The sequence below is a fragment of the Rhea americana genome, unplaced genomic scaffold, assembly GCF_003343005.1.
Source record: "Rhea americana isolate MKP2758 unplaced genomic scaffold, rheAme1 scaffold_172, whole genome shotgun sequence".
Taxonomy (NCBI): domain Eukaryota; kingdom Metazoa; phylum Chordata; class Aves; order Rheiformes; family Rheidae; genus Rhea; species Rhea americana.
The window spans coordinates 970,216-996,053 of NW_028185839.1; the positions used below are offsets into that span (position 1 = coordinate 970,216).

The 25,838-nt window shown below is 37.9% G+C and overlaps 2 protein-coding genes across 11 annotated transcripts in view; one reads left to right on the forward strand and one right to left on the reverse strand.

Moving 5' to 3' along the window:
* Positions 1 to 18,368, forward strand: part of SMPD3 (sphingomyelin phosphodiesterase 3) — a 40,804-nt gene extending 22,436 nt beyond the window's left edge. Inside the window, exons 3-7 of the mRNA XM_085301086.1 lie at positions 4,759 to 4,914; positions 9,359 to 9,448; positions 10,873 to 10,936; positions 16,398 to 16,560; positions 18,242 to 18,368. Coding sequence (XP_085157212.1) covers positions 4,759 to 4,914; positions 9,359 to 9,448; positions 10,873 to 10,936; positions 16,398 to 16,560; positions 18,242 to 18,343 — 575 coding nt within the window. The 3' untranslated portion in view covers positions 18,344 to 18,368. The remainder of the gene's footprint in view (positions 1 to 4,758; positions 4,915 to 9,358; positions 9,449 to 10,872; positions 10,937 to 16,397; positions 16,561 to 18,241) is intronic.
* LOC146598006 (uncharacterized) overlaps positions 1 to 25,838 on the reverse strand; it is a 58,238-nt gene that overhangs the window by 20,354 nt on the left and 12,046 nt on the right. For 7 of the 10 annotated variants that reach the window (XR_014895344.1, XR_014895342.1, XM_085301081.1 and 4 more), the window contains 2 exons: positions 11,205 to 11,315; positions 8,184 to 8,316 (listed from right to left, as the gene is read on the reverse strand). Coding sequence is in view for 6 of the 10 variants with exons in the window: in XM_085301081.1 (XP_085157207.1) it covers positions 8,184 to 8,316; positions 11,205 to 11,315 (244 nt within the window). In the remaining 4 variants the exon portion in view is untranslated. Of the gene's footprint in view, positions 1 to 6,299; positions 6,724 to 8,183; positions 8,317 to 11,204; positions 11,316 to 25,838 lie in introns of those variants that run through there. The other 3 variants (XR_014895345.1, XR_014895343.1, XM_085301079.1) reach the window with 2 other exon arrangements.

Consider the following 25,838-nt stretch of genomic DNA (forward strand, 5'->3'; position numbering starts at 1 on the left):
CCTGGAAAGCCTGAGCCTCACTAACTCTTTTGCTTCTAAACATACAGTGCTGTTGTGTAGCTACTGGAAGCTAGATAGTGTTAGTTTAATAATAATCTCAGAAAATAGTTATATTTGAGTTGCATTAAAGGATCCCTTCATCTGTCATTGAAACATAGCTCGCTACATTGCACACGCTCCACTTAGTGTGCTGAAGTGTAATCGCTTCTGTGACCTCTAGTGGAGACCCAGAGATGCCCGACTGGGGAAAACCAGAGATGCCAGACTATCACAGGTTCTATGCTACAAAGAAACGAAAATCATCCATTTCTAGAGCTTCGAGGTTCCTACTGTCCTGCCGTCCTGAGGTTACCCACTGTACAGGGCTGCTACAATCAAAAGATCAGGATTCTTGCCAAGTGAGATGTAATGCTTTTCCAGTAACGGCAATGCAGGTTACAAGACGCATTTCACAGTAACGCTTTTTTTGCCTGTCTTTTGTTTTTTCTCAAAAGTTTTCAATTTCTGAGAATTTTACCTTTGTGTATGTCAGTTAAATGGGTTTGCTATGTTCTTCACACTGATCTGCTTCAGGTTGCTAGCTGAGTTTCCTGTCCTCATAAGTAATTGCTCTATTATTGTGTCACTTACCCTAGTGAAGGCATGCTAGATACGTCGCAAAAAACACAAGCAAAATCTTGACAATTCAGGGATGGAAGGGCCCACCTTAGACATTTAAGCAGTTCATATAATCAACGCTTTGTAGAGAGTAGGATTAGTTACTGTATTCTTGTCAAAAGACACCAGGCTAAAAGTTGGGTCAAGAAGAAAGTACTGGCCTAAGAAGATGAGACAGGACAGAAAAATGCTGCAGAAAGATCAGGGTCCAGTACGACCTTCACTGTAAATCTGAATGAGCTGCATCATGAATGAGAGAGCTGAGACTGTTCAGCCTCACGAAGAGAAAGCTCAGGAAGGACCTTCTTGATGTAAGGAAGATGGAGGCAGACTATTCTCAGTGGTCCTCAGTGAAAGGGTAAGAGGCAATGGGCACAGACTGAAATGCAAGGAGTTCCATTTAAACATAAAAAAAAAAAAGTAAAAAAAAACTTTTTTACTATAAGGTTGATTGAAATCTGGAACAGATTAGCCAAAGAAGTTGTGGAGTCTCCCTCCACGGAGATGTCCAAAACTCAACAGTCCTGGGCATCCTGCTCTAGGTGACCCTGTCTTGAGCAGGGAGGTTGGACTATGTGATCTCTAGAGGCTCTTTCCAACCTCAGCCATTCTGTGATTCCGTAATTTCATCTGTGTCTTTAGTTAAGCAGAATGTGTATGTTAGGCATGCACACTGATTAGTATCACCTGCTCCAGGCTGTAATTTATTCCACGTGACCTATTTCTTATGCTTTTGTCTAGCTACATCTTAAATGTAGGACTCTTTCTTGTGGTATGTAGTATATCAGTATGTTTGCTAACAGCAGTTGTTAACATGTGAAATGCACTTCTACACTTTATTTGCACTAGGGTAGCAAGGATGTTCCCAAGAATAAATTAGACTGGATTTCTATCAAGCTGTGTGATTAGGGTATTAGCTAAAATTGATGTATAGGTAACTACAAACTGTAGATCAGGGAGTAGTTTCAAAAGGACTTGTACTAGCTTGTATGTTACAGCCCAAATGGTAAAGATCTGTCAGGAATAACTGATGAGTGTAAGAAAAAATCAGATTATTTGCCAATGGAATTAAATGCCTAAGGAGATGAGTCAGTATCAGGATGTACTTAAAGCTCTCCCTCTCCCTGGTCATGTTTGTTTCAGTATTTCATTTAATTATTGAGGATTCTATCAAGTCATGTTTAGTTGAACATTTCTGATACACTTTGTGCTTAACTGTTACTAAACCTCCTCTTCTCCCCTCTTCTCCTCTCCCCTCCCCGATATTCTTGCAAGTCGAACCCTTCACAGGTTTAGAGTGGTAAGAAGGTGAAGCCGTAATGCCTGATCTTTCTTCCTGTGCACTAAGGCAGTTAGCGTGCTCCAGAGTTCACATTTTAAAAGTCTACAGAGAGTGCTGATGATAGCCCCAACTCAGAGGAATGACAAACTAGCTATGAGGAAAAATCTGAAATCTGGCCCATTAGATCCAGTGGCCAGTTTTAAGAATAAGGTGGCACAGAAGAAACTGTTGTTTGTCAGCCAGTCTGTTGTCAGGATTACCAATCCTACCTTTGAGTTCTTGCATTCAAATCACTGCACCTGCTTATGCGCTTGCAAGATACTGTTAGTATTTACATTATTTCTTTGTTAATCACTTTAATATGAGATAAATGGAATTCAGTCAACCATCTCGTTTAGAAATACCCAGAATTTGAACTTTTGTTGTCTGTTCACTGGTCTATTAACTGGCACATAGCTTCCAGGCTTATGATGCTGAATCCACAAGGATATAGTTTTCTATCCTACTGTAGGATAAAACTCGCATTCAATTTGATTTTTTTTCTTTAATCTCCAAGTGAGGTATTAAATGAGGGAAGTATTACTACTGCTGTCTCATTCTGGTCCCATTGGGGCGGGCAGATGATACTTTCAGTAAGTGCTTCATCCCTTTAAAATTATGTAAAGGATGCTTAAATAGTCTAGGTGAGTAGGAGCCTTCTAGAAAGTACCTGACTGAAACTTTAACAATTTAAGTATCATTGAAAATCTGTCTTCATAATCTGTAGGGTATAATCAGTAAACAGTAACTCCCTTCTCTGTGTATTTTATGCAGAGAAAAAGAACATGCAACAATTTTTCTCTCCTTTTCTTTCTCGTAAAAAATCAATACTTTGAAATGATAACTGACTTAACCTAAGTTTTTATGAAGAAGCAATGAAAGTATTTCATATGTGTGGAGTTAAATATTCACCATCTCCACAGTAAGTGCCACTGAAAGCACCTTTAGACATACATAACCATGATGTTTTTGATTTTTTTTTAACAACTTTTTAATAGCTATCATGAAGTAGTAAGTAAAGTTAATACAAAATTTTAGTCAGTGAGTGATTTGGGGCTTGCTGTTTTCTTCTGATTGCGATATTTAGAAACAAATCTTTATTTTATTTTGAAGAAAATCAATGTTCTGACTTGACATTTATCAATCTAAGATTGAAACAACAAAATCATTATTGTAGAGTGAAAACAGAGAAGAAAAGGAAAGGAAGGATGAAATAGTAAACAGTTATTTCTAAAATGTGTCTCTTTCTGCTCCTTTCTCCCATATCAAGCTTTTACTAGCTCTCTTAGAATAATTACAGCAGTTAATTTTTTTCCTCAGACTTAATGTCACCTAATCTGCTTGAAACCAGGTATGTTTAGTTGCTGTAATTAAAGAGGTGTTTTATATGTCAGATGGCTTCACAAACTAAAAAATATTTAGTAACCAATCAATCTCAACCCTTTTATTACTCTTATGAAACTGAGGCACATTCTTAGCATCAGTAGCCTAGTATAACTTCCTGAAACTGGCAAAAGGGATCTGTTTTTTCCTTTCTGAAGTACTGCCTACCTAAATTGATAGTGCATATATATACTTTTAAAAATATGGAGATACTTCCAGTTTAGGCATTCTTACTTGAACATGAATATAACCCTTCCTCCTGTACATTACTAAAGTATGAGCAAGATGAACAAGCAAGTTGTTCTATTTTACAAAATTAGGAAGCAAACAAAGAAAGATCAAGCGTTACGCCCAAGAACGTGCTGCCCAGTTTTGGCATAAGTAGGATTTTTACTCTGAACTCCTAATTATAAATCTAATGCAGACCTTCCTCCTCCTGTGGCTAAGATGTCACCATTTTGGTTGTCTCTCTGGGGTAGAGGTGACTTGTCTTTTTATTTCTTCAGAAGTGCCTAGTGTGATTCCAGAAGGAGATTCTTGAATCACCAAAAAGCATGATTTCTAATGAAGTTTAAAATTAATTATGCACTACATACTTAGTATGCTATTATCCATACCATTGCTTAGCAACTAATATGAGTATATTTTACTTCATTAGAGACATAAAATCTATAAATTATTCCAGATATTTAAACAACTACAATGGAAGTTCACCCTTCTGTATTAATTTTTCAACTGTTTGCTTTCAAAATTTTGACTTTTTTGGCAAAGCATTAAGCCAATTAAGCATTAAGACTTTCAATGACTATCTGCTCATTCTTTATCATGTATCCCATGGAAAAACCTGGTTAAAGCCACATATCAAAAGACACTTTCATATATGTATACAGCCTCAGCTGTGGTATTTCATAAATTGAAAGCTGGATTTTTCACCTTGTTTTTTCTAAGTAAGTATTTTTAATATAGTTAATTTTATAAGGCAAATTCTTCCACATGCAGCTGAGGCCACACAAGGCTAACATACAAGCTATGTCTCTTGTAAGTCTGACTTCAGGGGCTTAACACAGTGCATTGGCCTTGTACAGACTGTACTGCAGTGCATGTGCTAAGTGGCTTAGAAAAGAAGTGGGTAGCAGAAGTATTCTTTTAATTTTTTCACCTGCATCTTCCCCATTAAGGGTTTACCTTTGATGGGTGAGGAAAGGAAAATGAGACTGGAGTCCTAGTTTGCTTTAACCTCTGCATCTTCTGAATTAAACAGATGAGATTTTGGACCCAGCTCTGCAGAGATGTCTAGGACACAGCAGTGGCCCTACTGATTTTGCTGGATGCACACAGGCATCCAGCATTCTGAAAACCAAACTCTAAAACGAAATCTTGTTTCTTGTTTGCTGCAGGAGATACTACTGTTCGATGTGAGCAACTGGATATGCTTCAAGATTGGCTGTCTGAATTCAGAAAATCTACCTCCTCCTCCAGCACAGCCAATCCAGAGGAGCTGGTGGCTTTTGATGTAATCTGTGGAGATCTCAACTTTGATAACTGCTCCTCTGGTAAGCCAAGCTTTTCCTTTTCCTGTTGTGTACCTACTCTGGCAAGTAATGGAACAGTTCTTGGGTTTTTTCCTCTTGTGGGTTATAACAGTATACTGAGCTGTGTCTGACTTTTGCAACCATATGTAGGGGAAGACTTAATTGCTACCGAAGCCTCTAGAATAGGGGCAAGGCTTGAGATGAGCCAGGGAGAATAACTCACACTTATGAACTCTGCCTAGTTATTAAGCAGGCTGTATTTTAAGGCGCAAAGGGCAATACTTTGTGACTTGCAGTAGTAAAAATAAAGAGGGATCCACTGGGTCCAGTTTTGAGTTATTTAGATGAGCTCTGTGACATCTATTGTCTAGAATTTTAGTTACTACTAAAGGAAGTATATTTATGAGATTTTTTTGTGGGGGGAAAAGCAGTAATATCATGCAATTAAAACATCTGGTAGTTCATAGAGAAGAGACTAATGCTATGGTGAGAACTGAACATTGCCAAATCAATTATGGAAAAAATGAACTGTGGTGGTGTGAATTTAGATTTTTTAATATACAATATTTTAATAATTTTCCCCATATTTGGATGTTGGGGGCACTATAAAAAAGAACAGTTAACAGGTGGTGAATTTTCAGAGATATTAGCCTTTTTTAAACATAGATAGTATGCTCTCTTAGCAGCTAAACACCAGCACAGAGTGCAAAGCACAGTGTTTGTATATCCTCTCTGCCTTCCCCACTGGGTATGGATCAGGCATCCAGTAGAGCCTCTTGTTGGCTCTAGAGAGCAGCAATGGACTGCGCTATCTCTGAGCTGGCAAAAGTGCCAAGGTGCCCTGTGGCCTCCCTCAGCCCCTGGGGGAGGTGAAAGAGGCTTTTTGGCTGGGCCAAATCTGAACCTCTGAGATAAAGAGCATGAGCTAGGTTCTGTGAAAGGAGAGCTTCATCACAGGGATTTCATCATCTGAGCTGTGTGTTACCAAGGAGACGAGCTGATTACTGATGAGCTCAAATTCAAACTGAGATTCAGCAGTTCAGACCAATTGAGTTTGTGGGTTTACAGCTTCTGGATGATGTGTGTGAACAGTATCTAGAGTGAAGTCAGTAGTGTTCATAAGAAGCCTAGGTAATTCAGCAGGGCTGAGAGCATCAACCCTACTAAAACAAATGGAAGACTTTTCTAAAGTAGGAGAAATGCTTATCTGGGTGGAAAATATCACCAACCCAGAGTACAGCTATTCTGTTGTTCATTTTTAGCTCATGTATAGAAGAAGTAAAGTGATCATGACTGTCTGAATAGCCAGAGCATGAGCTGGCAAGTGCTTTGACTGCTTGAAGAATCCATTATGCACTGTGGAGATGAGTAATAACCAGTATTGACTACAGAACACTGTAGTGAAACAAAATTTATTATGATGAAATACAAGGGCAGTGAATTTTTAAGGAAGGAAAGAATAAACCTAGCCAGAAGCAGATCTCCAGCTAGCCAAGTTCCTGTGTGGGCAAGTTAGAGACCTAGTTTCAGCAGTCCTGATGAATGGAGACAGAAGCTTAGGAGTACTGAATGGACACAACTGCTGCCCTTTGGCTGTTCCACGTGTAATATTGTTGGATGGAGTCTCAGATGGATGGAGTGGCCTTGGGCAAAGATGTGCATCAAGGGAATAAACAATCTGCTGMATACCAAAGAGGAGACTGCCCAGGCAGCTCATGGCAGTCTGCAGAAGGTGTGAGYGAGCTGGACAGACACACAAGAGCAGAGCAGTAAGATGGAACATACGGTGAGCATTTTCTGCCTGAGAAGTCTTGGCATTATGACCGATACCTTGCACAAATAGTAAAGAATACAGTTAGAATGCTATTGTGACTAGTCTTTCTAAGGCAAAAGAAAAAGCAACTATCTGCTTTTTTTAAATCAACAGTTACAACCTTTGCAACTATTAGTTAGGAGGATTWAAAAGGTTATAAAAATCTATTTTATTTTTATCGTCTCTGTAGCTCATTTATTTTTCTCCACTTCAAAATTCACTCAGCCTGGAAACTGAAATTAAACTACCTATTTCAGTTTTTTTATTTGTAGATTACTTTGTTTCCTATGCACTAAGCAAGATTAATGCTTTGTTTTAAAGCTATGTCCTCCCTTTTTAAATTATGTATTGCTTTACAGAGACATTTGTTAGCATTGTGAAGAACAGAACGTATTTTTTATTTATTTWTTTTTACAATAATCAGCTTTCTGTAATTCTGTATACAGTTTTTTTGTACTCTTTCCCATTCCTCTGACAYAGCGGATTTTTTTTTCTTGTACTAGTGACTATCAAGTTTTCAAAGATTTCAGAAAAAAGATTTCGAAGATCAAGTTTCCAGGCTTATGAGTGGTCTTATGCTTACGATAGATTTTCTGCAACTTGGTTGTCCCTCAGTGTTAGGACAGCATTATCTCAACATTAGTACAGTGAATTCTCATTTATCAGGACCGTTATTAGAAAGTTGTCTTTAATGTCAGGTTGCTGTGAATTGACTCATGAAAAATTCTTTTCTACTTTTTAACATTAAAGCATAAGATAAAAAGCCTTTAGTCACATGGATTAAGTTCATTTTATGAGCTGTGACTTCTAACTGTCATTGTCACAGTAGTGAAATAATCATGACAAGATTTTAATCTGTCTTGTTTTTGAGGAAAGTTTTATAGACATATCCCGTAACAAGGGAAAGCTTGGAGAAATGCAGACTGGACAGATTTCATTGTACAGTTTACTATAAACATTAAACAAATCACTTGGCTGTTCAGACAGCAAAATTCTCTGCATTGCACACCTGGAAAATCTGGGCAAGTCAGTCCTCATCCTCTGCCAAAGCTTAAGATACCCTGGTAAATTTATTTTTCTATCTCCTTGTGCTTATGAGGATCTATATTCTCAAGAGCAAGAGCTAGTTGGCTCTAATAGCCAAAAAACAGCTAGAATCATGTAGTGAGGCAGATCAGCTGGTGTGAATGCAGTAACTGAGGGACAATCAGTTGTATTAACGACTGTTAATGACAGACAGGCAAAAGTGCCTACAGCAATGCTTAATATTACTGTACTCCACAYTGCCATTTGTGTTCCTCTTCCTTGTTAATAGGGAGAGGTTAACAGCTTCATCACTCAGCAAGAATACAGTTTTGCAAAAAGAGGTCTGATTTGCTTCCTAAAGTGTGCTCAGCCGCATTCTGTCTAAGATAACCAGGTCACGGTTCAAAGTTTTGTTTCTGACTTTAGAGGAATCTATTTCATGCATACTTACAGATTCTGTTGCCTTGACAATAGACAGAGACAAATAGCAGCAGCAGCTCCAAGCACAGGTGAACATTCCAGTGATCCCAAGAGAAAACTTGAACTGTTGCTAAGAAATGTTGGCACAGTAAAGGGTGGAAGGGCTGCAATGAAGAAAGGAGTTATCAGGGGATATTGCCAGTCTCTTTGCYGTTAAAAAAGAAAAAAAGAAAAAAGAAAAAAAAAAGAGTTGTAGCGATTGGGATTTTCAGGTTCCAGTTGCTTATGCCTAGGTATAATGCTCATGCGCACAACAACTTGTTTATGTTGTTCATTGCCTGAAATTCAGGATATCTGTTACAGTGCCTCTGGGTCCTGGGGTTATTTAATGTATGTCTTTGAATACATAAAGCACAATATCAAATAGAGCTTAATCTGAAAGCTGAGGGGTTATGTGGATTGCGTTTAGGACTGCTTTAATGCTGTAGATAATATCCCAATGAAATTATTGATTGCTCATCTTTCTCTTAACTATTACAATTTGAAAAGCATTCAGTGAATTCTTTTGAAGCAGGTAAAACGCAAGCTTTTGTCTTCAAGCTTACTGAGATCTATGTACGCACCAGTATTGCTATTATGAAGTCCAATTCTCCATTGTGTGATCTTGACAAACGTATTAGAGTAAATAATGCAATGTGAATGTGAGGGTAAAGAAACAAGTTAGAAAATCTTCAATTCCGTTTACTGTTAAAAGCTATTGAAAAATGTCTGTCTTACAAAAACTTTGTAGGAAAGCACAGTTATTAGCAAACATTTTGCTGGAATTTCTGGTTAAGACAAGATATTGCCATGCAGTAAAAGTACCAGATTGCTTCAAATCCATCTGCCTCCCAGGCTAGTGGGCACTAGGAAATTATGTGCGTTCTCTTCCTCAAGCTTGCTTTCTAGATTGATAAAAAAAAAAAAAAAAAAACAGAACAAAGGTTTTTGCTTATTTGCAATGTGAAATACAGAAATGGTTGATGCCTCAAAGGTTGTTCCTGACAGCCTGTACTGAAAATACATAAAACATAGCGCTCACTGCTTTACCAAAAGAATGCTAGCTGAAGCGGCAGAATATGAAAGCAGGCTTGCCTTTTTATGAAACACTCTTCATAAGTTTACAACATGTAGCTCATTTCCCTTTTCTTTATTCTTTCTCTGCAGAGGACAAGCTGGAGCAACAGCATTCTCTGTTTACACACTATAAAGACCCATGTCGAATTGGTCCTGGGGAAGATAAACCATGGGCAATTGGTAAGGTCTTCTCTAACTATCAATATGTGAACGTAACTCATTCTCATCTGTCATAGACACAGTATCTGCAGGCAGTAGGTGGCACAGCTAACGAGAAGTAACAATGTGGTAGAGACTGTACATTTACAAGTGGCATTTTTCTAACATGGTAATGCATAGTTTGTAATTTAACAAAACACTGCTGAGGCTTAAGATCTAAACATAGATCTCAAACCTCAGTCCACATGCTGGAATGGAATGTGGCACTTAAGCATCAAGCTACTCGAATGCGTTCACACACCCATTCTACTTTAAAATCATCCGTAGGTTACTTTGCAAAAAGACACAGCCAAATTACTGTTTCTGTACTTCCAGCATATAATGAAAGCCTGCAGCTTTTGATCAGAATGTTCCATTTTGGTGTTACGTAAGTGCTGTAAGGGAAGCTGTAACAAAGCAACTGAACAACACTAGGAACTCCTAGGGTTCATCTTATAAAAGCTTTCCCGGAACTCAGACATAGCTGTTCCTGGTGCAACTCAGATGAACTCAGATGAGTTCAGATGCACTTCAGAGAGAAGTTCAGAGAGAAGTTAGCGTCTCTCTAGAGTGGGTATTTATAACCAAAGATACTAAAGTGAACGTGGAACTGTTTAATTATGTGACTGTATTCACTCAGAAAAAAAAAAAAAAAAAATCAGAGAAGTTGGAATTGAGAAACTGGAATTGTGGTGGCACCATCTGCAAGATGACAGTAGAAAGGTTTGGATAGAGGATTTACTTGTAAAGACTAGGCAAAGGTTCCTCCTCTAGGCTATAGGCAGCAAACAGGCCAGTTGCCTGTTACCAGAAGCTATTTGCTTTTGCTAATCCCTTATATAAACACAGACTGAAAATGGGCTGTAAGAAAGAGAAGTTGGGGCAGGAATTATTAAGGAATAAGAGACAGTAAGAATACAGAGTACAGCAAGAAGAAACAGGAAATGTTGAAGGTCAAGTTTAGACTGCAATACCTGCCAGGAAAACATGAAGAGAAAGGACTCAAGTAGGGACTGCTTGCCCTTTGCCCGCTGCTTGCACTGTGGGCACAATGGAACAGAAGATATATGGAGGGAGACAGAAGAAGAAAAGCTGAGGTACTGAGGTCAAATATCCCTATTCTCTGTGCTAAAAGAAATTGTTTTACTACATTTATTCTGAAAAGAAAGACTCTATTAGACTGAAAGCATCAATTAATCAAGTGTGAGATGCAGACCTTGTAAGAAGGATGACTGTGGTACATGGATATTGTGTTCAGATGCAAGTAAATAAAAAAATGCACAGTCAGAAAAGTCCCCTCTCCCCAGTATTTATGCTGTCTTCACACAGCTGTAGCTATTTACCTCCTGCTACTTGCCCCCTCAGGAAGTATGCGGAGACTGTCACATTTCCCTTTCTGTTCCCAGGTACCTTGTTGGATCCTGAAGGATTGTATGATGAAGAAGTGTGCACTCCAGATAATCTGCAGAAGTATGCATTTCCTATTCCTCACATACACTTCAGACCATTCCTTAAAAGCCAGTTCACTGCTTGCTATTTAACATTTCAGAAACTGACAGTGTTTCATGGTCTGTAAGATGTACTGAACTGAGTAAACACACCTGGGGTCTTCAGGTAGAGAAAAAAAGGAAGGAAAAGTATCTGCTTCTCAAAATCTAGCAGAGTTGGCTTTAGCTGAGTGAATTTTTGATAAAAGCTATTGCAGTTGGTGCCTTTTTATCTCTAGAAATGGTCCTACCTGGACAGGCCCATAGGAACAGGACAAGCAACTCCAAACACTACCACAAAGGGTATGCCAACAGCTTGTTTGAAGATCTCTCTGCAAGCAGCCAGTCCCATGGTCCTGGCACTACCAAGGAGAGCAACAGAAAGAAACATAATTTTCCTCAAATAAAAAAACATGTAAGGTATAAGCCACCACCCCAGTCCAACAACCAATTACTCATGCTAGAAGGCTTGCAGAATTCAATATATATAAAGAAGAAAAATCACAAATATAGAGAGGAATTAAATAGCATGTCAAACAACTAGGAATAATACTTCTTTCAGTGATATTAGTCCATCATTGCTTTCAAAATTCTGATAGTGAGAAACAGAAATCTTTTCATGTGACTTAAATGAAAAAGAAATCTAATAGTGAGGAATTCCTAAGGTAAACTTCCTAAAGTCCAATACTATTCGTTAAATAATATGCTAGTGAAGAGATTAATCAGCATTGTACATTGCAGAGCAGTGTTTAGTTTCTACATGTTCTCTTCCTTGAAGGCCAGTTTAATAGACTAAATAGGTTATCATGACTAACTATAAAAGATGTCTACTTTTTGATTATCAAAATATACTAAAGAGGTAAAGATATTTGAATTAATGATCCTGCATTTACATATAGCTGTACAGATGGTTCAGTCAGCATACATAATGGAAATGATACATTTATGTAGGCACAGTTGTTTATCTTGGCATTTTAACTCAGTAAATAGTGCAGTGCAATGTATGGTACAGATGTACCCTTAGTTGAATATATTAGGTGAAGCTAACCCTTAAAGTCTTTTTCATAGCTGTTTTGAGCAAAGAAATGGAGTAAATTTCTAGACACAAGGTCTAGGTTTAGTTTAATTTTATATATATACATATATATATATATATATATATAAAGTCATGCTTTGTACATTCAAGAGCCTGCAAAATTTCCAGGCATGTCTATTCACGTGTTGAAAACATGAATTCAGTACATGTGAAAGGGATTTTCGAGAGCAGAAGTAAGGTAATTTGGCCTCTACAATCAAGTTTGCAAATGCAAATCTCTATGTGGGTGTAACATTCTATTTTATGATTCCAAGAGCGGGCTTGGAGCTCTTAAAAGGCTGCTTTTCTTTTTTTCTCCTCCCCCCTTTTTCTTTTTTCGACCATCTGTCATCAAATTAGTTTGGAGATACTTTATTTTATTCCCTGAAGAGTTACTTGTATTCAGCAATTAAATTCCACTGATACATGCATGACTGCTAAATAAATTCAGCACTTAAATTCCACTGATACATGCATGACTRATAAATAAATAGCCATTAGATGATCCATAGAGATTTGTATTATTACTTAAGCTCCTTACGGATACCACCTCAGTATGAGATATAACGGGAAAATATTCTTGAACTTCGGTAACAATACATATAATGCTTTTTGCCTAATAAGAGTAGCTTTCTGCAATATGTGATAATTCTCTTAAATAGAGGGGTTTTTAGATCTATTAACAGGAATTTCCGCTAGCTTTGTATTCAAATCTGCAGGGAAACATGGATCTGCCTGTTTAAGTTATTTAGAAATGCTTTAATATTTGAGAAACCCTCACCCTGATAAGAGACAGAGAGCCTCTCCTTGCATCCTTGTATGGGATTGGTAAACATAATAGTAAACGTTGCAGTGAAATTCAACATCATTAGTGAAATCTGGGCTTTGAAACCTATAAAGTATTTTTATAAATGTCTTTCCTAACATACATCAATGAAGTGCCTGGAGATTATAAAATGCTATTGACAGCACAGAACCTGTGGAGCACTGTGTTACTAACAAATATCATTTATTTATGCAGCAAAACAGGGTACAGCCTAAAACTGATCCRTTCTGAAAATTTTCAATAATAGATCTTGATTAAGTTCTCAAACCTTTTAAAATGMACATTTATATTAGCAATAAGTAGCAACATAAGCTACCCAGACAATTATTTCTTCATCAGCACTTTTCTGTAGTTTAAAAAAAGAAAAATTAAGCAGTTCACAATATTAAACTAGTAAGTCCATGAAAGAAGTAGCACAATTCGTTCTTAGTTACTTCCTATTTCTTTCATGTTAACTACCGCATACATAAAACTTCAGCCTAGTACAATACACTTGGTGCAAATGAAGAGCAAGTTGTTTATAAACATAGAACAATTAAGACAGACTTAACAACCTGGGCCTTGCCACAGTGCTGGATGCTGCACAGGCTTCTGCTCAGAAGAGGCTTCATGAAACACATACAGGTGATCTTGCCTCACAGGCGTGCATTTCACTCTCATGAAGGGACTGGCATAAGCAATTTTAGTCTCTTAAGCCCTGAATGAATTCTGGAACAGAAGACCAAATTACTCACAGCTAAGAAATGGGATTTAAGTCCCAGGTTTTCCATGTTCCACAAGCCCAGTCTCCAGGGCTGTAGAAGGAAAGACTGGCTTGTGATTCTGGGCTGCAGTGAGGAAACAGCAGTAAAAAAGGTCTTCAACTCCTCTGGCTCTCTCAGGTTTTATGAGGAGGTTAGTTTTGCATTATGGTTCCCTTAGACATAACTGCTCTTCATGCTCCTTTGTTCACTGCAGCTGTGGTCAAGCATTACCAATCTAAGCTGATCGGCCAAAGAGTTGCATGACAGAGCTTTCATACTTTAACTCTGGAGTTAATCATGACTCTAAATCTTTCTAGGAAAAAAAGTAAGTTAAAATTACTTTTTAATCCTTCCCTCTTTTGTGCCCTAGGAATTAGAGCAATTATTTTGATAAAATTGAAGTTTTATGATTGTTTTATAGCTCAGTCATAATTAGTTGTGTTTACTTAAATGGTTAGCACCTAACTGTTAGTATGGTATAACCAGATGGTTGGTACTTGCCTCTACTTCCTGTAGAGACAAACAGCAGACCATTGTATACAGAGGGATACAACTTCTAGTCAGAAACTGATCCACAGATCTTTACAATTCATTTTCCCCATGTATTTGAAATTAACATTTCTCTTCTGTGAGCCTTTGTGCAGGTTAAACATTCACAGAATTTTAAAAGGATAGAATTGAAGCTAAAGTGAATTCACCTTTTAAATTCATGCAAGATTTTTTGCAGTAGCACTCTAGCCTTAATCAACAGTTTCATCTACTATGTTACTTAATTGGCTTTGCCAAATATAAATACAATTTTCAAAAGAGGTCAGTTTCAAAGAGCTTGCTTCCTTGAATCTAGAAAGAAAATTTCATGAAGTGAATCACTTGCAATAGCTCTCTGTAGAATGAACAGTTCAGTTTGCAAACGAGGTCCAGAGAATAAGCTGATTTAACGTAACTTATGACAGTCTAAACTGAGTAATACRTAGAAGGAAGCTTACTTTTATAAACTGGCTACAATAAACTGTAAGAATCTTCAATATTTCATTAAGTCCAGAGGGGTTAAAGAAGTTCTGATTAAGTGACCAACTAAAACGTTTGCTTTTAAACAACAACTATGACGAAGTACTTTTATGCATCAACTAACAAAAACTTACAGATTCTAACATTAATTAGATCCCTTCAGCTGTAGGGCAAGTGCTGTGTCTCCCCCCTTGCCACCATCCTTCCAAAGTGACAAAATTTGACGGAGAAACCATTCCGACCTCAAATCGCAGAACATGTCACAGAAGTTCAGTGTCTCTTATTTTTCCTTCATCTGTATTCTCACATGCATGTACAAAAAAGGTTCCCAACCTGACAAAAAACATCCAAAGTAATTTTAAAAAATCTGGGTGATCAAAATATCCTGTCTTTTTCCAAGGTGAAATTAGAGGCTTTGTACCTGCTAGGACCCAAGTTCATGGCTCAGTGTTTCTCCTGCGACAGTTGATGATGCAGCTTAATGGCGTAATCAACTCTTACAAGGGAAACCACAGAACCCTGAGCTCAGGTTTTGGCAGGTAAGTTAAGAAAAATGATTTTCAGGGMGTTGGTTTTGAAAATCGTTTGTTTCTATATTTTGACTCAGATACCAAAACAACCAAATTTGTCCCTCTCGGCATGCCTAAGTTATCATGCAAAACTGCTACAATTGTACTTGATACTAACTGTTTGCCTAATACCCTACATGTGCAATTACAAATCCTATGCCAGGCACATTCTGCTTTTGCACACACAGTTGTATATGTGTTGTTTTTTAGCATTACAGTGCTAGATATTTTAAGTAGAATACAAAAAGGTAAAACAAATGTCCTTTTATATCCAACAGCATAACACAGAAGCACAGATTTATTATAAAATAGGGTGAACGGGACCTTTGTAGGTCCTATTCACCCAAATCCAACCTTCTGTTCAAAGCACAGCCAACTTCAAAGTTAGATTAAGTTGCTCAGAGCCTTAATASTCTTCTGTATAACATCTACTCTTAAAGTTTAAGTAGCCAAACTGTAAACACTTTATGGGAGAGGAGCAGCTTATTAGCCTGAACAAAGACTGGTACCTAGAAAAATGAATCTTAATCTTTAATTCTGCACCTGGTTTTGGGCTGGGTAATCTCTACGCAACATGTGGGCAGTACTAACCCCTTCACCACACTTGCCCAGCAAGTTCATCTCTGCAGAGGAGTTTGAAGATACTGTCATTATACGGAAATCAAACTCCTTGGCTGTCATTAGTGAAGTAACAGCTTGAGATCCAAGACAAAGTAATCAGGTGCAGAGGCTCATTCAAAACCACAAAACCACGTGCCCAGGTACGCACCCTCCAAAAACTGTTGTACTCATCTGTATCCTTTCTGTAAAGGTTGCTCTCTAATTTCAGGGTTGCACTGATCAGAATRGACAGGTTTGTATCGAAGTACATAAATTTGTTCTAGATTCTGGGCCAAAGGGGAAGGGGCTGGCCTGGGCTGTAACATACTGCAGACAGCAGGCTAGATCCTTCTCTCGGAAATTTGCTCTCCTGGCTACAAAGGTTGGTACCGAGGCCCACTGGACAGCATCAGGGATGACAAAGCCGCCATCAACATGTTAGCACAGCTGATACAGCATCATACAGAAAAACACAGCTAGAAGATGCGCTTCATGCTGTAACTTTATCAGTTGTTTTGGATGGGCATTACCTTTACTGGRCATCTGGAGAGAAACTACCATAATGTACAACGGGACAGAATGAGCAAACATTTAATGCACTTGGGTTTTTTTTTGTGAAATAGGGTGCTGGAAAGTGAAGAAGGAAGGAAAGGCTACTTAGTCTATCCCACCAGCAAGAACCATAGTTCCAGTCAAAAGGGGAGGAAGGCATCATTGAAAGGAAATGGGAGGAGAATTGACTATATGCTTTATACAGAAGAAGGTCTCTACTTGGAATGGAAAGTGGTGAGTTTCACAAGAAAAAGAGCTATAACTCACAGGACAAACTGTCTAGATGGCATGTTAGCCTCTTCTGCTTGGGCTAAAAGGTGAATTTGCCACTTTAGTATGTTCTACTTCTTGTACGCCTGACTTTGCAAACATAAAATTTGTTTATATAATACATACAGTTTAGGTGGTCTGGTAGCAATGCTTGTAGGTAAGCTGCCCTTCAAAACAAACAACCAAATCAAACCAAACAAACAAATCTTGTTTCTGTTCTTTAAAGTTTTGCCAGACCAACTGTTTTGACTGGTGCTTTCCATGCCAGCAGTCTTTTTACTTTTAAAATCAGACAGAAGCTTTTTAAAAGCTGTCAAACTGTATTGTTAGAAAGCTCCCTGCTCAGAAAAGCTGCTGCAACTATGTGCAGTTTCACTGAGTTTGCTGAAGTGTCTGGCTGTGTTTTTACTATGCCTATGAAAACCTGCCTAGGTTACAAGTGATACATAGACAAAAGTTGAAGAGCTAAGCTAGAAAGAGAATTTGCAGTACGTTGTCTGCTCCCTTGTGTATGATCTTGCCTTATACAGAATTCCACAATGAAAATGAGAAACTAGTTCACACTTATTTACCATACCCCACTGCAATTACTGTACAGTAACATGCAATCCAGCAATTCACCATAGTTTAGCACACAATACCTTGATCTGCCTGTGCTCTCCACTTGCAGGTGCTCAGTAGACATGCCAGCTTAGCAGCTAAATTCTTCAAAGGCTTCTGGTTTTGGATGTGCAGATGTCTATTGTGTATCTGTGCACTAAACTCACCCTATGTTCAAATAAGCAGCAACAAAAACATTTGAATAATTTTGACCCAGATTAGGTCTTTGATAAAGCTTATCATACAAGTGCTCTTGCCTGGGTAAAAACAAGTGAGTGGCTAGGAAAAGGCCAGATTATTTCCTCTTGTGGGATGCTAGTTAAAAAGTGCTTACTACACTACATGGTTACTACAGTATTTATGCTTCCTGCAAGCAAATATCAAAGTACTGGCAAACTAAGTACCCGGCTCATAGAAGGGGATAATTAAATTGTATAAAGAGAACACTAAGGTTGCTACATGAAGTTTTAGAAGTTGGGAAGCCAGCAGTATTTCTCTACAGAACCTTAATCTGGTCCTGCAAAATTTTGCCAGCACAAAGTCTAGAATTTAGAGATGGCAAGGAACAAGGCCTCTTACCACCTTAAGTTCTTATGAAGGTTACCATCACTGTTTGATGAAGTCAGGCTTGCTTTTTAGCTGCATGCTATGTCTAGTACAGTAAAGCGAGCCCCTCCTCCCAGGTGACTCTTTCTTTATGTACATCAATAACCTACAGCAGGATTACAGATAAGCCTATCTGGAACAACATGGATATTGCTATATGTGGAAAGAAATGGGTACAAGAGACTTCATCCTGCCTCATTGAACTATATATTGTGTCAGTTTTGCAGCTCTTCAACTGCGCTGCATTAACATGCCTTGTGTAGCAGATAGTTTACCAGTAGCATAACTGAGCCAGACCAGTTGCAGGCCTTTTTGGTCGTATATAGCTACTGATACAATGAGATAGCTCAAGGAGAGGCATAAAAGGTGAAGCCTGACATATGATAAAACACAATACTTGTACATTCCTTCTTGTTTACTTTTTGCCTTTCTTCTGCAGGAAGTGGAAGAGTTCAGCTTTATTACTCAGTTAGCAGGCTTGACGGACCACCTACCAGTCGCAATGCGTCTAATGGTATCTACGGGAGAAGATGACCCTTAAAACTGACCAGCTTTGAGATATTAGAAGAGGGAAACATTGACGATATTAAAAAATATATCAGAACATAAGAAAGAACTATTCTGGTGCCACGTTAGGAAAGATGACCAGACCTGACCCAGGCTACACTTCAGAATGTACCAACAATAGAGGATATAAAAAGGGAAGAAATTGAAAGGGTTGTGGCCAAAAACCACTGTTGCAAGTTGCTCAGGCAACAGGGCAGGCCTGTATTACAATGCTTTCACTGTGGACCGAAAGGAACCAAGATGGAAGTCCTAATTCCTTCTGAACCAGTGCCATTCTTATTAAAACATGTTTTTATACTACTATATAGCACAATTTAGTTTGTAATTAGTCTGTGATTTAGTGCTGCTCAATAGTTTTTTGCATAATTTCTTTGTATAACTAAAGCTAAAGCTTTTTTCTTTTTTAGCCTGTTAAAGTTGTAGTAGCGTGCTTGCATCGGTAGCATGCGCCCGCACTGCATGCCACTCAGATAAAATAGTAAGATATCATGGGGAAAATAAGAATGGAAGTGAATTCAAAAATCAGAAACCAGCAAAATTAAGGCATTCTGGGACTGGCTGATCCTTCTGTCATTACAGATGAATCTTAAAACAAAAAAACTCTCTTCAATTTGCAGACCAATAGTCTCCTGTCTGATTAAGGATATGTTAAAATTAGGAATTAAGACTTTAACACACAGTTCTACCATCCTATTCTGATTGTGTTCCCATTACAATTATGAAGTGTTTTGTCTGAATTGGGCCTTTAGTTTTCTAAGCACAAGTTAGTCTTTGAAGAAGAAATACAGTTCACCTGTAATGTCTTTTATTTTTTTCCTATATGTGGGGCAGTTCTGAATTATGGTGTGGGATGATATATAGTGTTACAGTAGAGTGAATAGATTCCTGTAGTACCACTGGTAACATCAGTCAACATTCTGCCTTGGCTAGAAAGAGTAAATGGGAAATAGCTTGTAAAATGCATGCTAGATATAGAGTTAATGTGCACATAAGTGACATTTTTGGAAAGCAAGTATAGAACAGTGTATGACTGATAAGACAAGGTAACATACTTTTCAAAGGAATCAGTACTCTTAAAGGAAGAGAGTAAAATGGCTAGCTTAACGAACAAATAGAATTGTGACTCTCAGTGTTAAGTAACTTCTGAGCAGAAGGTAAGTTTATACGTCTGTGGAACACAATTCTGTGTTTGTTATGCACAGACTTTAATACAGGTCTTGTCATCTAATTAATTCTTACTTTTCTTTCCACTGCTGCCCTTTAATGTGGGGCTCTTCTCTACCATCTTATCCCAATGACCTGACCTACTCAACCTCTGCAACCTTAACAGAAAAAATGAAGAGTTAAGAGTCAGATGCATAACTACATTTCTTGGCATTTTTTAGGGAGTTACATTCAGAAGAGAGCAAAGGTGTTGCCAGAAGAACAGCAAGACTCTGTTTTCTTCTGCCTGTTTCCTCTTACATTACAAAATCCCTGTGTTGAAAAGAGAGGAGTTAGTTAATGTAAAACATGTACTTACTCCTTTAAGTAAACTGTTTTAGTTATGCTGGCCACAAACTCCTGAAGATGCTCTTGTTTTGGTTTAGTTTACACCTGCTAGAAATCAGCTTGAGATAAATTAAACTAGATTTAAAACAGAAATCTGTCTGCACAGCCTCTTATACTGGCTTAATTAGCTACAGTAAACAGCAGAATTTTTACTTAGATCAGCCTGATTTTCCAAGTAGAGAAACTCTTAATAATCATGAAAGTACTAACAGTATTGGCTAATTCCAAGTAGGAGGTAGGGGCCCTTTTAACACTCTTCCACTGTGCCCAATCTTCACATGTTTTACACCTCATTTTCCAGTCCTGGCATCCCTTCAGCAGAGACTGCCTCTTCAAGTGTAGTGTGCCAAACCATGTGGTAGTCTGCGAAGTGCAACCCATGGAGATTCAAAAATGGAACCAGGCTCAATTCTCCTTTTTGATAAAATTAGGAATTCAAGTTTACAGCATCAGAGACTTTAGTGTGCTCTCCCAGTGCACCGTTTCCCACTTTSTATGTTTCTCTTTATACAGAGAGTTCGCGAAGGCGCAATGCATTTTTCTGGTTTCTTATCTCTCCATCCAGTTCAGAAAGACTTGTACCTGAAACAATGCTTTTAATCCTATTTTCTACCTTGCTTGTATTTTATTAACCTTTTTAAAAAAAGACAAACAGTAACAGTAGCAATTTGTGTGCTGTCCAGCAGCTATTTCTCAGTAGTAAGATTAAATATAAGGTACAATATTTTTAATAGCTTTCCTAACAATGTAAATTACAATTTGATACCAACTTCACTGAGTATCAGTTGCAGTAGCTGAATCTGACACTGTGTGGGATATAATCATAAAACTCTACTGCCAAACAATCTTACATTATTTACAGTAAAACTAACGTTTAGTCTAAATTACTTTTAAATTAGTTCTGTGACTGTGTGCTGACTAAAAAACAGGCACTTTTGTCAACCTTTTGAGATATGTTGAGAAATATTTTTTCAAAATTGAAGTAAACRGTTTTAGATTTTGATGTTCTTAGCTTTTCAGTGATCAAGAAATGGATAGTTGTAAAATGGTCTCTTTAAACAACACACGTACACTTAACCAGTCTAGATAGTTCTTACTAATTTACTGTCTTAAGGATCTAACTTTGCAAGAGAGTGATGCTGGGAGGTACAGCATTGTGGCACCACTGTACAAACGCTCCTTGCTTTTTTGCATTGATCCTGTGCCTTCTGATGCCTTGATAATGCTTGCAGGAGTTAGAGAGCACATGTACTGTTAAACTGTAGAGAACAGACTTTCCTTTTCAGAAGAGTAACATCCTAGAGAAAACCAGGTTGTCTACACTACTCCTACAGTTCCATACGCTAGCTCAGAGAAAAAAAGAAAATAATTCAGACAATACCTATGCTGACAGGCTATCAATCATAGCTATGTAATACTATGTAATAGAATATTTGCATTAAAATACAAAAAGGCAGAACCTCCCTAGGAAATTAAACCATAGATAGCTTTTCAGATGTCAATCCCACCTCGCCTAAGGACAGCATGACCCACTTTATTAGGATGTTATTTATAAGAAATTTGAGTTCAACTTACTGTATTGTCCTTACCCCACTTTGTACAGGGATCTTACTTATCTTCAAGAAGTGGGTGATAATGCTATTCTTGGTTTAATAACTGCCACTCAATGTGGATACTGTAGATGAAGTGTTACCTGTTTTTAGAGAAGCTACATAACACACAACAAGACATCTTCTGTTTCTCATGCTCAGTTTGCATTTTACAACACAGTTCAGGAAAAACTGAACACTTAAATGAGTACAACTGAAAACCAGGAACTTCCAGAAGATTCAAGGAAGTTCAGTCCTCACAGCATTGCTACCTTTAGATCATTTTAAAAACACCAACCTACAGAAAGGAGCATGTAGCCTTTCAGGTGTATTCAAAGCCACTTATCTGTGCACTGAAGGTCTGAAAGGGATACCTGATCCAGTTGCTTTGCATCACAGCTCAGCCACTGAGGACATGTACAGTAGCAGCTGGTGTACAGCTTTATGCTGTGTGAAAAAGTATTTATGTAACTAAATAATCCAAGTAGTGGCCAGCTAATTTTATCATCATCACAAATTGGATGTTTAATAGAAGTTGTCTAAAGTAACTGAATGTAAACTGTACCACACACTGGCTTCAAGAGACACTTGCAGCTTATTGAGGTGCAGCTAGCATTAGAGAAACCCTTGAAAATGTTATCATCTCACATAAGGAGTTTACCTATCTTGCACAAGTATTATTACAGTATTCTGTCCCAGAAGCACTCTSAGCTGGTCTGGCTAGACCCTCAGTTCTACCTGTCAGAAAAGACAGTAAGATTTAAGGAACTTAAAATTTTATTTTTTTTTAATGGGCCTGTGGTGGGCCAGATTAAGCAGATAATGACTGTCTTCTTTAGGGTATCTGAGCTACCCTTGGATCATAGAGCAGCACATCAGTGTCAGCACATATCATCAGCTCAGAAATTAAGCATTTTTACCTCCTCCTGCATTACAGGATGAGAAAAGAAATGCCTACAATTCAAGCACTTTGAAAAACTCCCTATTTTTATCATCCATTATAATGAGGGTCAAATTGTTACTGAAGTCTCATTTCTTGAAACCATCTTATTTTAAATACAGTCTTGATGCTTTTAAAATCTTGTATTATTGCTGAAGTTTAGAAATCCTACAATAAGAATAACCTTTTTTATTTCAATAATTTTTCGGTATTGTATCCTTCTGGGACCTAATGTTTTTATATGGTAAGCACACACCTTCTGACATTTTGTTATAAATGTATTTAAAAAATAAAAAACTAAGTATTTTCACTAGTTTCTTTGCCTCTAAGAAAACCACAATCTTACACCTGACAAAAACAAGATATTTTGAACAACAGGGAGGTTTTTTTTGTCCTTTATTGGTGCTGAAAGGAATAACTGGTTGATGCAAACAAGGTAATAAAATTTCAAGGCTCAAACATTGCTTTGCAGTCCGCTTTTTCTGGGTTTGGGGCATGGGGTCTTATGACACTAACAGATATTTGAATCTACCATGCAGAGCCTTTAACACTTGCCTGTAACTTTCTCATGGTGGGATCAAGTATGATCTCATCGTGCTAAGCCTGTCCTAGTGAATTTGCAGAACAAAATAAAGGGTGAATGGAATTTGTTTTTAACTTGCCATCTACCTTGACCTCAAATATCCCTCCACCCATACCCCACTCAGTTTTAAAGGTATGCAACCTTCAGGCAAACATTCACAGTACTTGCTGTAGGCTACAACACTGAACCCCACATCTCCACACCAAGTCCACACTTTAAGCACTAGACCATGCATCCTACATTGCAAATAGCATTTAACACACATGAACATTTTCTTGTTATGTAGTTGTACATCTTGACATCTTGGTACAGTTRCTCTAATCTCCAAACTAATAGCAAGAGGATTTTTAATCTTTATACTGTTCAGTCAACAGAGTTAAAAATAAATTAAAAACCACCACCACGACATACCTATCCCYTAATAAATCCACTCATTTCACAGAACAAATGTCAAGGGAAAAGAATCCATATTAGCAGTTAAGACTATTTTTTTAAAACGTTCCTAAGTAAGTAAGTCCTTTACAAAAGCCTCTAGGAGCCTCCATTAGAAGAACATGTTTTCTCCACAAGCAGAAAGGAGCAAATCACTGGAACGCAAGTGATCAAAGGAGAGCACAATGCACKTGTTCCTTCTTGTTAGCGCCATCTCATGAGATAGGATGCCAGAGATAGGTCTTGATTTTTGTCTGCATTCTGATGTTACTATTGGGTTGTACTTTGACAGACAGCTTCATCTTTCCAGTGATGGATCCCTGACATRCAGCTCTTCTCTAACAAACACCTCACCTACTTTTTCGCTATTACTGTTTGCATTATTACACTGTGTCAGTGCCTCAGGAATAGGATCCCCTCTTTTAAGGGCTATAGAACCATATGGTAAACACAGGACAATCATCTCCTGTACAGTTTGCTTCTTCCAGGCTTTTAACTAAGAACACTTCAAGTACAGAAAATTTTAAATCCCTCTTCCTTATCCCCATATCCTAGGGGTTTTAATGTAATTTATTATGAACTGATGCCTAGAGCTGCCTGTCTGTCAGCCCTGTAACTGGGATGCCATCTACCACTTGGTCTATTTTACAGACTTTCTTGGCAAAGCATCGCCTAAAATAGGAACCTCCATAGCCCACTGAAATGCCTGTCCAGAATGCTGCTATAATCATTATTCTTCTAGCCCTCTGACTATATTTTAGATACTAACCCTTCTTCTCTGTTGCAGTAAATGCAAGTTGCTCATCTTTGTTTTTATGGCCATCCACAACACATGCCCTTACCCTCTCCTTTTGTTCTTTCCTGATCAAAATTTCCCATCTGCCATCTCCTAAATTTGTATACCCTTCATTTTCTCCCATACTTTTCCTGACATTTAGGGAAGGCTCCTCATAGCCATTTATAAAAATCAGTGAACTAGGTGGGCTAGAAAGACTAGCAGGAAAAAATCTCCTATTATATAAAATGTTATAAAGAAGATTATTAACAACTGTTCCTTACGATCACTAGATGTAGGTAGGAAGAAACATGAATTATTTCTAGCTAAGATTTAAAAAATGGGAATAGGAAAAAAAGAATCTGAAGATACTTACACAATGGGCCAGGGTACCCAGGAAACCAGGGAATCTCTGCCAACATTTAATCTGGGCCTTCCATTCCTTCCCTTCCTCCCCTCCCCCCAACAGCCTTTAAAGGTCCCAGGAATATCTGACACTAGGACAACCCATACGACCTCCTGAGTTCTGCTTAGGCCTACACAAGCTTCAGTACCTATGTGGATACCATTACCGCTCACAATGACAGGCAATGACAATATTTGAAACCAACTTACTTGCCTTCACCCCCTCTCTTTTTGTCTCACATGCAGATTCTTTGGGGCAGAAGCCCATCTCACTGTCCTATCTTTTATACAGTACCCGGCACTGCATGGTCAAGGAAAATTGTTCCTAGGCACCAAGAACCATCAAAACAGGAAATAAATAGTGATTGAAAGAGGAGATTAACTGTAGAAGAAATATCCACAGCCTTCCTGTGTGCTTTGAACAATGAGATAATTGAATATAATTGCATAAAACAAAGGGGCATTTGCTCCTATGTTCCTATTAACATACTAGCTTTCAGCATCCTGTCTATAAATTATGCAACTGTAAATTGCATAACTCCTAGACAACAGCACCTGCTTACTCTGTTCCTGTGGTAGTGTCCATAAGCTGATACTTAACCTTCTCTCACTTCCCACATGAGCATCTCTCATATTTCACCAACACGGAGCTCGCAGAGTTTCTATCACTGTCAAACCCTCTTGTCACTAAGCCTTTGATGTCTCCAATGCCTAACCTGGCAGAACAATTCCACGCTGCTTCAAGTGCCAAGGAATATTTAGTAAACTTTATAAATACTAAAAAAAAAAAAAGCCTAAAGATTCATAAATCAAGCAGTTTTGGTTGTTATAGTACATTTTCATGAGCACCTCCAGCTTTTCCAGATTTTTTAAACTATTTTGAGGCTCTCAAACCTCACACAAATCAGTAAGGTTAAAAGAAATTTAATTTCACCCACTTTATTGTTAAACATATACTGGCTGGGTAACATTATGAGACATATATGTGGCTTTCAACAGACTGCAATATTGTATGTGACATGACGCCACAAAACAAAAAGCTAAAACAGACAGCTCTTTTCGTGTCCTTATTTAGGAATCAAGATAGATACCTGCTGCATTTTCAAAAGGTGCTGACTCTCTGATGCTTTGCAACAATTATTTCTAGTTGTGTTATTATTAGATCTCCAGAGTAAATACAATCTGGAAGAACTT